General features: G+C 41.4%; 1 protein-coding gene across 1 annotated transcript in view; it reads left to right on the top strand.

Annotated features, from left to right (window-relative positions):
- Positions 1-234: 234 nt before the first annotated feature.
- atf6 (activating transcription factor 6) overlaps positions 235-13,271 on the top strand; it is a 33,754-nt gene continuing 20,717 nt past the window's right edge. The window contains exons 1-7 of the mRNA XM_073476929.1: positions 235-488; positions 1,926-2,002; positions 2,490-2,568; positions 3,376-3,473; positions 4,313-4,436; positions 4,729-4,932; positions 6,545-6,714. Coding sequence (XP_073333030.1) covers positions 389-488; positions 1,926-2,002; positions 2,490-2,568; positions 3,376-3,473; positions 4,313-4,436; positions 4,729-4,932; positions 6,545-6,714 — 852 coding nt within the window. The 5' untranslated portion in view covers positions 235-388. The remainder of the gene's footprint in view (positions 489-1,925; positions 2,003-2,489; positions 2,569-3,375; positions 3,474-4,312; positions 4,437-4,728; positions 4,933-6,544; positions 6,715-13,271) is intronic.

Below are 13,271 nucleotides of genomic sequence, written 5' to 3'. Positions count from 1 at the left end.
AATCAGGGACACGATATTCAGCATAGTTCACTTACTTCTTCTCTGTCCTCCCATGAACTCAATGGCATTTCAAATCCTTTCAACAGAGAGGTCAACTTTATGGAGCACGAAACACACCATGCTGCCGAGCCTGCAGTACCATCCTGCCGCCTTGTGGCCTGAAGAGGCGTCACCGCCTCACACTACATTCTGACAGAACCCGCAGCGTTTCATAACTCACGCATTGGTCCCTCGGCGGCATCCGTAGTTTGACGGTAAAGTCAGACGTGTATCTTCCTTCCAGTCAAACAGGAAGTTTCCTACCAAACAGCTGAATGATGAACACTGCCATGAACCACCGCTTGATTGCGTCTCGTTTGTCTGAGATAATTTGAGGATTCACAAGAGGATGTCGTCCGACTTAACGCTAAACTTCGAGAATCATCGACACTATCCTGTGATGGACAGCGAGACCGGGACCATCTCCATCGACCAGGGAGGAGAGTGGGGTAAGAGTCGGTGGACAGGACTTTCTAGAAAGTGTCACACTGCCAAGCAGAGGTAGATACATGTGTTGCTGAGGTAACAGATATAACCAAACTGTGAAGGTGACCATAAAATACACGTTGTGGCGAGACTAATGCCTCAGTAACCCTCGCAAATATACGTCTTGGGTCAAACTGGTACTTAGCTAGCTAACGTTGTTAGCATAAGCTAGCTCCAGATGATGTGTGATGATGTAACAGGCTGTGTCTGGATGTCATGTAAATAATAAGCAGCATCGTGGCTGGAGACGCACAGTGCACCAGTCTAATGCAGACACGTCACTGTTAGGATCTCGACACATGATGTAAGATTCAGAAACTGTGATGAACGCTTTGCTGCACTTGTTATGAATTTCTCGTTTGTCCTCTCTTAAATGCTTGTATTTGTAAATATTTGTGAAATAATTATCGCACCTAATAGAAAGTTCAATCTGGCCTAATTTTACCCTGGGCCAATACCGTTTGCTAATGATGCTCACAAAAAAAGTAATAATGTGCACATTTTACCATATTAAATAAGAGGAATGTATTTTGTATTATTGTTATTAGTATTAATATTATGATTATTGTTGTTGTTAATAATAATAATAATGATGATGATAATAATAATGGACCACCATGGGAAGAAGCTAACTTTTATTGTTCTTATCCTATCTCATGCTTCCTCCACAGCACCTTGTTTGTTTGTTTGTTTTTAACGTGCCATTTTACTTTATTTTGTGTTTTGTGAGCCTCTGTTTTTATTGTTGTCTTGAATATGTTAATTGTTTTGGTTGTTGGTTAGTTAGTTAGTAAGTTAGTGTAAGTGTGCATCATTTATGTTTGGACCAAGTGGTTTGTGTGCATGTTTTTTAATGACAGAAAGAAAAATCTGTGAAAAAAAGCGTGACTAAACACTGTCATTGGTCACACCAGTGCGCCCTAATGAATGTAGCCGATAAAATATTTTTAACAATCACCAACTTGCTGTGTAGACAGTTGCCTTTGAACAAATGTATTCCTGTTTACAATCATTTACAACATTTGTTAAAAAAGTCAATTAAAGATGTATTATTGGGTGCATCTAAATGATGTGCTGGTGCACCTAAAAAAAAAATGCGCACAAATGCAACCAGTTTAAAACGTTAGTTTAGAGCCTGACTTCATATTAATACGGAGTCTTCTTACAGTTGCACAACTATCTAGCTACAAGTTCATATCTCAAGTAAAATTCTATCAAAAGCCATATATGACTGCTTGCACTTGCTGCTGGTGACGTACTGAAATAATATGAAAAATTTAAATCGTTAGTAGTAGTTGTATTCATTTGGTATCCAAAGACATCATTAGTCTTTTGCTTAAACTGTGCAATGGAAAGTAGTTTGACCTGCTGTTGTGTGCTCTATGCTTGTTGTCACACAGACATTAGCCTGTTTGATGAGCTCGACAACCTGGGAGATGCAGATGAGCTGCTTGAGGCTCTGGAGAATGCTGGCTATGTGAGTAGTATATGACCTCTTAATATGCAAATAGAAACTGTTGGCTGAAACTGAAAGTCTTATGTGAAAAGTGTGCAGCAGAAATCGGCTCATTGACAGTGGAGCTGAGCTAGAAATGGAGGTGCATCCTTAGCCAGCGTGGTCGCACACATGTTATGTAAGGTCATGTGATAAAGGAACAGCAGCAGCCCACAAACACTGGTGTCAGCCATACTGTAGGCAATAACAAGAATTTTTACAAGAGTATTATTGGCTGCTTCCTGAGCGTTTGGAGTTCTCCGCCCGCTGTATATGACACAACAACTTGGCAGAAATGCATCACGAGGCAAAAGGTTCATCACTGAAGATGTGTCCAAGTTGCACCTCATGGTGTTTGAGATCCTAGTGATTAAATGCTTAATGTGTAGACTGCCCACCACACCTTTCTTTCTCCAATTTGCATTCTGACAAGGTCCATTGTTTCAAAAGTGTGTGCTCGGTTTCTCAGGTCGGTGAGGTTCCGGACCTGGACTTTGACATCGACATCCCGTCATGGCATGCAGTGGACACAGGCAGCACCTGCACAGGTACAGCAACACATGTGGACCTCTGTGTGAGCATGGCTGTCACATTTCAGCATGAAAAATGGAAACCAGAGCTGAATGAAAAGAGTGTGATGTCTATTTTTTTTATATTTACATGATGTAAGCCATGTGATGTGCTTTTGCACAGTGACATGCTGTGGCAATTTGACAGGATATTCTCAGCTACACTTGTATAAAGGAGGGATAAAGAGGGTGCTAGTGTTGACATTGCAGTAGTCATGCACCGATCAACTTTTTTTCAGTGCTGATCTGACTCTGATACAGGAATTTGGAAATCTGCCAATACTGATACTGATATTATTATTATTTACACACAAAACACACTGCTGTCTTGCTTTGTTGATGTGTTTCAAGAATAAAAATATCTCCAAACTCAGGATATGTTAAACCAGGTATTACTGGCCAACTCAGCTGCAGACTGTCCCATGTTATGTTGTAGCAAGAATTCTGGGAAACAAAAAAGTATGAGGATTACTGTATACACTGTAGAAGTGTTTAATTGCTAATGAATGAATGAATTCATTTGTGCAGCTACGTTTTGTCAATGGGCTTAAAATTGCATTATTACATATTAATAATTCATAAAAACACCAGACTCTGGAGTCTGGATCGGTACAGGTATCTGTGATGTCAGTCCGATATTCAATGAGTGAATTAAGTCAGGTTTGGCAGCTGATACTAATATTGGATCTGATCCGTTCTGACTCTGCTAGTGAACCACATTCGCCTGCTGCTGATGATCCTAAATATATGACACATTTTCCTTTGTCTTTGTCCTTGTGTATCCAGATGGTGAGGTGAGTGTGGACTCTCTGTCACCTGCCCACACTCTGAGCTCCGTCCCCTCCCCTTCCTCTGTGGAAGCCCTGTCCCCGTACTCCTTACAGGTAAGTCACTGTGTTCAACTCTTTGTCCTTCTCAGTTTTCACCAGTTGACTTGTATTTCCAATGCAAATCTTACTTACTTGTTATTGGGTTGTGAGCATTTGCATATGCATCCCTTTTGGTGCGCTGTTTCCATCCAGATGGTGTCCAAACATTGACAGCTGCTCTTTGCTTTCAGATAGCGACACACACATACACACTTGAGACCCTTATTAACAAAAGCCTTAAACACCTTGTCACACTAATAATGTGCTGCCAGTCTGAGCTGTGCCCCGCCCCCTCGTTAAGTATAAGGTGCTGACAACTTCACATGCATTAGCATAATTTAGCAGGCAGATGTTTTCGCAGTGTGTCAAAACAAGGACAAGGGTCTCATCTTTGTCTGGCCACAACATTTGTCTGCTAACTGAATCACCCTGACTGAATCCAAGGACAAATTTGTCTGCTTGAGTCTTTGAATATTGACAAGGACACTTGATTCATATGTTATCTCTTGTGTCCCCACTGCAAATCAAACACTGTATATACTGTATAGTGTAATACAGTACAGGAATCGTATTTTGTCAGACAGTTTTCTATATTTTCCTTTGACATTTGTTGATGACTGATACCTGAAACTAATCTTGCACAATGTGTTCATCTGTAGCCTGTTTGGATGACAATTACAGGCCTTTGTGCACTCATGACACAGCTTTGTACTGTGCGTTCTTAAGAGACAGAGCAGCAGAAGTGAAAACAACAACTCACTGAACTACAACCATGCTCTTGTTTACTGCTGATCTCTTAAAATATAGAGGTCCACTATCTAGTAGACATATGTCTTCTTTTCTTTCCCATCCAGGATGAAGCCCTGTCCCCACAGTCGCAGCTCTCTCCTGTTTCATTCTGCTCAGAATCCAGCGGCTTTTCTGGGATCTCTCTCCCAGCTAAGAAAGCTCCGAAGAGGAGCAGCCAGACCACACGAGGTGAGGCTGCAGAATCATCATGTAGTCATCTGTATTTGTATACTTAGTCCAAAAACCAGGGGAAAGTCTGTGCCTGGTTTGCAAACAAAGAGCAAGGAGAGATGGAAACGGTCTCTCTAAAGAAGAAAAATGTAGAGAGAAAACAAACTAGCTTCTTAAAAACACCCTCTAACTGTAAATGCAAATGTTCTCACCTGAGCTTACAGTCAGTCTTTCCTTGTATTTACATAAAACCTGTTTTCTCGTCTTATCTTACTCCTTCCACCCCCGTCCTCTGACACACACACCCCAGCCAAACAAGCTCAGCCAATCAAGAGGCCAATTCAGATGGGCCCGAAAGTTTCCATCCAACCCAAACCGCTGATTACAGCTGTGCCCTTGGCTCATGCAGCAGCTCCCCTGCAGACCAAGACAATCATCATCCAGCCCCTTCAGACCACCATGCTGCCTGTGGTCAAAACAGCGCCGGTCAGCATCCAACCAGCACCCCCTCCAGGTCAGAACTCACTCTGCAACACATTGGGACACATTGCCTCACATCACACCATATTGCAGATCTGTGCACTAGATATGTTGGCAAACGGTTTGTTGTTTTGTAGTATGCCAAAGGTCATTTTAATGTAGGGACAATATGATTTTAGTCATGTTGGTGATTTCTGATGAATTTGGTTGTCATTCTTGCTTAGACAATAATTTAGTTCTTGTGTTTTGGCCAGCAGAGGGTGCTTTAACCTTAGTTTTTGCTCATAAGTGATCTTCAGTCCTCACTCTGCCTGCTGCTCTGGTCGAAGTAAAGCATACTCTGAGTTGGGAGATCTTTCCTTTTTGTATCCAAAATATGTACAAATCAGCCATCATAAATGTGCAATCACGACATTTTGTTTTATAACCACACATAAGCCAAAGATTATTTATGGGCTGCTGTGGGATTTTGTGTGTTTCGTGCATTAACATCATTATTGTGTTGTTCTTGTGGTTCACCAATCTGGTCAGCTCTGTGTGTTACATCAGCAGCACCAAGGCCAATGTAAATACTTATGTCATGGCCTGGGACCCAAGTGGGTGGAGTATCTGACCTCTCTTAACTTGAGTTTGAACTTGTCTGCCTGGTAGCAGCCAAGATGGCAGATGGAGAGGGCCAAGACATCCAAGTTTAGGACCCCAGATGGAAGTCAAGTCAGGCCTGCTCAGTGTTATGAGTTAAAATCTTAACACTAGTTACAGCTGAGGAGTGAGCCCTGTGCATCAGGGCAATGGAAGAAAGAAAATTGAGGTATTTACTGATGGGTTCACATTTTATAGAGTCTGACCTGGGCAGTCATGGATTTCCAAAGAACAACAAGGCTGACAGGTGTTCCTGAGACTTTTAATTTCTTTTGACTTTCATCCTCATGAATTCTTCTTAGATCTCAGATGGTGAGCATGGGCACAAGACACAGGGTTGGCACTACACACATTCATTAGCAGGACCAGCTAACACTTCTACACAATTAGCACTGACAGGTTGTTTAGAATTGGCGGTGAAGGTTGCTGGGTCAGTGTGAAGAATGGTTCCTGGCACAGTCTTACTGGGCAGGGTGGGCTTCACTCTGCGAGGCCCCTACGTGAACAGGACATTTATAAACATGGACAATGTCTTGTTTTGTTGAGGTTTGACTTGTTTCTTTATTTCAGCCCGTAATCCATTTTGAATGTGGGCACATATGCATGTCTGTGTTCATGCATATAAAACTCGCACACCTCTCTGTTTGGAATGTGGAAGTTTAAGACCACAGGTCGAGGTGGTAAACATCTTTTCCACCTGTACTTTTAACACAGAGAGTCCTGTTAAATACAAGAGGTTAATGTAGGTCACCAGAGGTGAGGGGGGTTCAAGGAGCTAGACTGTACCATGTGCAGCTGGAGGCTGTTTCCACAACTGACTGATGTGGCTTCCAGCTTGTATATAATATTAATGTGAATATTTTTGTTATGAAGACAAATGTGGGATGAGACCATAAACACAAGAAACTGACAGACACACATAATCACATAATCATACAGTAAAAATATGATTATAGTATAACTGAGACCTGTAATTTTAAAATGCCTATGTGTTGTGTTCTCAGGATGTCCCATAGTGCTGTCTCAGCCGAGCCAGGTGCTACATATCCAGGCACCGCAGGCTGTCACCGGCAATGTGGTCACCATGCCAACGCTCAGACATGACGGGCCTGTCCCTGTCCCGGCTCCTTCATTGGTCTCTGTCGCACTTCGAAGCCCTTCGTCAGACGACGATGTGAGTCCCATCCATACTCTTTATTACAAGTCTCCGTACCTGTTACACTGTTGAACTGCAGATATTAGAGGATTCCATCTACACGTTGAACAAATGAAAGGTCGTTTCACGAAAAATCAAGTCTGTAGCCCTAAATGGTCAGTTGATTGCACAAACAAAATATCAAGCAAAGAAATCATTAACATCTTCTCTGTGCACACATGACCCTTATCAACACCACCCTGATTTGTCTGCTCTCAGTGGAAGAGTATCTTTCTCTGCTTTATATCTGACTCTCATCTGTGGGAATTTTGGCTCACAAGCTCCCTCTGAGGTCAAACTCTTTAACTTTCTGCCTTACTAAGAATGTGTCCAAGCAATTTATTAGACAAGGCCTTTTAACAGGACTTCCTTCAAGAGTTGTGTTTGTGTGCATAGACATGCGAGGACTTGCCTGTGGGCACTTGCAGGCAGCTGCACGCTTGTACGTCGCCGCATGGACATGTGCGCATCATGCATGCACTTGCCCATTGGGTAACTATGATGATGTGGTTGCCATGTTCACACTTGGTCTGGAACCTGTCCAACATAAACACTCTCATCTTCCCCTATTTTTAGTATTTATTTTAATTTCACAAACCATTAACTTTAATTTCTGCGTAACATGTGAAAATAAAGTGTTGAAGTAAAATGTTTATACGATTTTATTTATGATGGTGAAAGTTTTTCCACACTGAAGGAAAAGTTATGAAAAGACACAAATTAAGCCTCAAGTGAAAAAATAACATGAACATTTATTTGTTTTAGGCAAAAACAACATCAACTTTAATGATTTTTCCCTTTGTAATGGAAAAAAAAAAATCTTCTTTTAAGACAAGGATGCAGCTGCGAGCTCAGCACACACCCTGACGTATTTTGTGGATTGAATTATTTGTTCCTCTAGTACTCATGATAGTTCCTTCATTTAATATGTAATTAAATGAGTCATTTTTTTGTAAATAATGTTGATGGTCGTCAGAATAATAACCCCGGAAACTCGATGGTTTTCATAGAGCCACAAACAATCCACAGATGATCATTGTTGGCCTCTGCTTTGTTTGCACCTGTGGGGTTTGATTGGAACAATGCACGTTATGTAATTGTAGTTCAGACAGCTTGAATGGTGTCATAGAGGACATTACTCTGACCGAGGGTGGATCTTTCCGTGTGTTGCATTCAGGGGTGATGTCAGGACAGCTGCAGTGTACAGAAGGACATGCAAAGTGAACACAGTATTTGTCCATCGTGAACTCATTTCTTTTAGGTCTGTGTAATGACAGCACAGGATAATATAGAACTTTCAGGGAATCTTATGAGGTACTATTAAGTGCAGAAGGGTCTGCCCCGGAGATTTAAAAGTTAAAAAAAGAAAATTCAATCATAGTATGTTTTGTTTATGGTTCAAGCTTGTGGTCTCTCAGTAAAAGCTGCCCAATTTTCATGCGTGCTTGTCTTATTTTTGGTGGGAGAGGTATTTTTTAAAGACCTGGGGCTGGTTTGTTGGCCTGTTTATCTGATTATCTTCTTGTTGTTTGAATGAATTGCAAATGCTGTTTCTGCTAGTCTGAATCGTCAGCCTCTGTTGCAAGTCAGAGAGATGCCGTGACTTCAACGTCAGTGTTGTTTCAGGCTTGGGACCCCAGCACGGCGGTTCCTGATGACTTGCTCTCAGTGAGTTGGGAAACATGTTCCCACTCCGTTTTCTTTTCCGTTTTTTTTTTTGTTTTTTTTTGGGAGCAGAACTTTCAAATTCACAGTGTTCTCATTTGTCTACAAGCTCTGACGTGGCAGTGAAGCATCATTGTTCATAAGGGTAACTTTTTTAATTAGGGAGAACCATGTGTGTCACATTTGTGGAACGTCTCCTAAATCAACTGCAATGATTTCGGTGGTGACACTGGGACGACCACAGAAAATGGATCCAGTTTTCAGATATCATCATCTCACCACTGTGTGGCCCTGATGCCATGTCTACAAATGTGAAAAACATTAGTCATAACCTAATGTCACAATGATCTATTTTACCCACCGGCTAAATGTGTTTTGACATTAACGATGTTTTCCATCAGGCTATTTTTAATGATTAACCTCAACTGCAATTTCACAAGTGGTTGTTGTTTTATAAATGGTAATGGCTGACCTCTGGCTGTAAAAATAGTCAGCCCCTGAAAAAGGGCCTGAGAGGAACTTGTCCAATTATCACGGGTAGAATCAAGTCTGGAGAAGCACTTTTTCGTGCCAGACCTCGAGAACAATGTCGAGGAATTCCAAACCCCAGAGGCCAGAACAAACACGCCTCTCGGCCACTTGTTAGGGTAACCGAGTCAATAAAGTTTACACAAGGTGATTAAAGGGGAGGGACTGTATACATTAATTGTGAGGGGGAATGAGCTGACACCTCCACTAATTTCTCAAGAGGGAAGAGTGGAAGTTTTGGTAACCCTTTCTACAAAGTCCATGTCTATAATGCATTATAACGCATTATTAACATACTTATATTGTGTTTTAATGCACCCATAGTGCTGCATAATCATAGTTACAAGCCATCAAATATATCCATTATGCTTTATAACAATAATCATAACACATTATAAACCATTTTATAATTATAAGGCCAATTATCAATGCTTTATTATTGCTGGTCACTAACTATTTTTTCAAGGATCATAATGAATTAAAATTGTCATAGTAATACATTAATCATTTTATAACACATTCTAATCACTATTAAAATGCATTATAATGTGATTTTAAGTGGCCATTGGATGCCGTCGGTATAGTAATGAACTCCCTGTGTTATAAGAAGATGTTATACATTACAAGCTGGTTATAAATCATTATGTATGTTCATAATGCATTATAGACATGGGCCTCATAGAAAGTGTCACCAAAGACATTTTTATGAAGGTAAGAAAAATATTTTTATTTTGCTGAATCTGGTTGTTTGATTTTAAAATGTACAGTTTGTAGTTTCTGCAACTATAGGTGCAACTGCGACAGGCGACCAAATGACACTCACCGTTATGTAAATTAAATTTGGATTTCTGTGCGTTTTAAATATTCTTAAGTTTATAATGATGTAAGTTGAGGATAGTGTTTAGGATAATGTAAGTACAAAACTCAACATAATATATAAAAAGATCTAGTCTTTTATTAAGACATTTTAATTACATTGTACTTTTTATATCTTTAAAGTGAGACTGGCTAAATGGTGGCATTGGTGAAAAAATGTAATCAGTGGAACTGTAGTACAAGTTGAGAAGAGTCATAAAATCTGTGACCCAGTGACATCACTTATACAGCAATATCAGTCAAAAGTTTGCTATTATTAGCAACCACAAGCCGATAAGAAGACTGTAGCAGGCAGCAAATTGTATTAAAGTGATGAAGGGTTTGTTTAAATGTTTATGAATTCAGCTTTGTGGGGAAGAGAATGTGTTGTTTCATCCTTCGAAAGTGACATAGTCTTACTTTAGGTGGGCTTTCCCTGACCCACGAGAAGCACTTGAGCCACGTCATGCTGTGCGAGTGTGTGTGCTAGTGTTCGGACGAGCCGCAGCTGTGTTCACTTTATAAGCTTACTGTGGTTTGGCTGCAGCTCAGTGGTGGGCCGGGGGATGTGTAAAATGCCTGTTAAAGATGGCATGCAAGTGCCAGGTGTGACTGCATATTGTATCTACAGTATGTCTGAGTGTGCCACTGTTCATGCTTACAGTACTGTATTTTGGGCTAGAGTTCACCTATATAAGCCGGGGCATTAAACGGCTGCTAACGATTACATGCTACAGACAGGTGTTGTGCAAGACGAAGCATTTGCGACAGCTGTAAACAGCCATCAGGGATTGGACTGCTGTAATGTAATAAGCTCTTACACGACCGGGGATTTAGCTCTGTGTGTGTGTGTGTGTGCGCGTGTGCATGTTCGAGACTGAAAAACAGCAAGGCCTGGAATTGCAGGCCTCAACAATTCATCTCATTTGCAAGATTGGAGGTTTTACAGGAGGGGACCCCAAGACCCCATGGGAAGGAGTCCCCTCCCTCCAGCGCAGAAGATGGTGCTTTCATGTCTTTAATTTCTTTTGCAAAAGTGTCTAGTTTCCAAATTGGGCTGCTCAGTTGAATTAAAAATCACGAGAAACGTCCAGGATAGACACAAGGGAGTTTGATTAATGCCATCTCAGCTCTCTGAAGCATGAGTGGAGATTGTTCAGGATTCTTCTGTGTTGACTCAGTTTTTGCCTTATTATTCAAAACTCATGCAGGGGAGAAGGCTATCGTGGATGTCAGGGTGTAACAGCATTGTATCTTGTTGATTAAAACGAGGCTCTTAAGTTGAATAAATCATCATATGATCTGCTGAAAATCTGTTCAACATTTTAGCTCCCTGGACTTGGATAACTATTGAGAACACATCACACAAAGCTCCATTGAGTTGCAGCCATGACCTGTTGTCAAGTATCGAATGGAATTGTGAATTTTGGATGAGATGGTGGAGCTGGGGAGAATAATGATTGGATCTGACTGAGAATCTGAGGACAGGCTGTGGTAGCCACGCCCGGATATCCTGCTTTATTGTCGACTCTTAGACCTAGTCCATACGTACATACGTATTTCAGGAAATTGAGTTTTTAATAATAATTTACAAAATGAACATTGCATACTTGAAATTAGCAGTTTTCTCATAGACTTACATACAATCCGACTTCTTTCTGAAACCAGTGGACTCGCCCACTGCTGGCCTTTAGAAAGGATGCAGTTTTTCAGCACTTCTGCAGTACCCCGTCTCACTTTTCAGACCCGGAAGTTGAGTCCACTTGTGATACTGTTTATGAAGAATACCAGTTTCTTGACTAACAGTCACCTTAATACCACAAAGCAAAACAGCTGCAAGACATTAGTCAACTAGACCAATATGCTCTCTTACGTTTTGCTCTGCTTCTACATGTTTAACTCGCAGTACTAAAAGAAAGATCAGTTACACACCATGTGGACTTTAAAATGGAGATTTAGGAAATTAGAGTGCCTTAAAAGGGAAATGCATCAAGAATTCAGCATCACAGGTTGACAGTTATTTCACCTGTGGAACGCAGGCCACAGTTATTAGGTGTTTATTACCTACAGTAAAATCAGGACACGTTTTCACCTGAACTTGTTAAACTCCCCTCCCATTTGGAGGGGTTAATGGTTCATCACACACTTCCTCCTGGAGTAACCCTTAGGATGCTGAATGTAAACCTCAACAGCAGCGTGAGAGGAAGGCATGCTGGGATGGGTTGGCTTGGCTTTTTCTTTTCCCATCAGAACTTTAATAGTTTGATTTTGGACCAGCAGCCATGTTTCCATCTGTTCAAGTGAGGTTAATTGAGAAGTGCCACTCTGCCATTTTGTTCCCCCTTGCCCCACATTTTCCTCCTCAGCCTCATTTTGGTGGTGATGTGAAGTTCCCCCTGCTCTCCACTCCCTGGTAACTGCTTACTTGCAGCGTTCCCAGGCTCAGGCTAGTGGCACAGCTCCCAGTTTGGGCTGGGAGACAGAGGGGTTTCTCAGGAGACAGAACACAAATACAGGGATCCAAATAACTTAATCACCAGCGGGGCTATTAGGTCCAGGATCTTAGAGACTTACCCCGGTGTTTGTGTTTGGAGAAGGGCAGTAGAGGGGTAGCTGGGGACTGGATGGTCAATGATGGTGTTTGAAAAGTCACCACAGCCATGGGTCATGTTAATTTGCGAGAGGTCATGCCAAGATATTTGCTATTTGGGTTTGCGTGCAAAACTTTGTTTTTCAGTTATCACCTCACCGACCTTGAGTGGATTGAATCCCATAGGTTATCCTTACAGGAAACGAGCTCTAAAACTGCTTCTTTCTTGTTTATTTATTCACTCATTTATTTATTTATACATATGTATCATCGTGTGTTTTGTTTTCGCTTGCATTTTCTGGGATTTAGACAAAAAACAAATGGCATTTGTTTCAGTATCTCTGGCCGTGACTGCTTTCACATCTAGAGGCTGCTTAAAAACAGAAGGGATAAGTTGTTGGACTCATTGCTCCAGTGATTGGCACATCTGGGTGAGGCCGTCTGCATTACCACCATTAACTGGGTTGGAATGTGGATTGGAGCTGTGATACTCACGCCATAGTGTGACAGTCGGTAGCATTCTTTGTATGACTGCATGCACTGAACTGTGACGTCCTTACCGTGACGGTTTGGGATGAATACATGTACCGTTACGTCCCTAATCCAGACGTCAAGCATAAATAGTTCCTATGTGTTTATGTGCCTCAGATGTGAATCCATTTGTCAAAGCGTGACACACTCCGTAAACACATCCTTCTTCACATTTAGAACAGAGGCATGGCAGGCGACCTCTGGACCTCTCAGAGGATGTCAGTGTAAATATTTTCAAGTAGAAGCTTGATCATGTGCACTTAAGTGCTCTTTGGGGTGATGTTAAAGCCATGATTTGTTGCAGAGGTGTCATTAACCATGCGACACATCTTGAACATGTTTATTTATTGTTCTATCACCGTAGTAA

This window comes from Pagrus major, chromosome 11 (genome assembly GCF_040436345.1).
Source record: "Pagrus major chromosome 11, Pma_NU_1.0".
Lineage (NCBI taxonomy): Eukaryota > Metazoa > Chordata > Actinopteri > Spariformes > Sparidae > Pagrus > Pagrus major.
The sequence above is the reverse complement of the archived record's forward strand: the minus strand, read 5'-3'. Positions and strand labels throughout refer to the sequence as shown.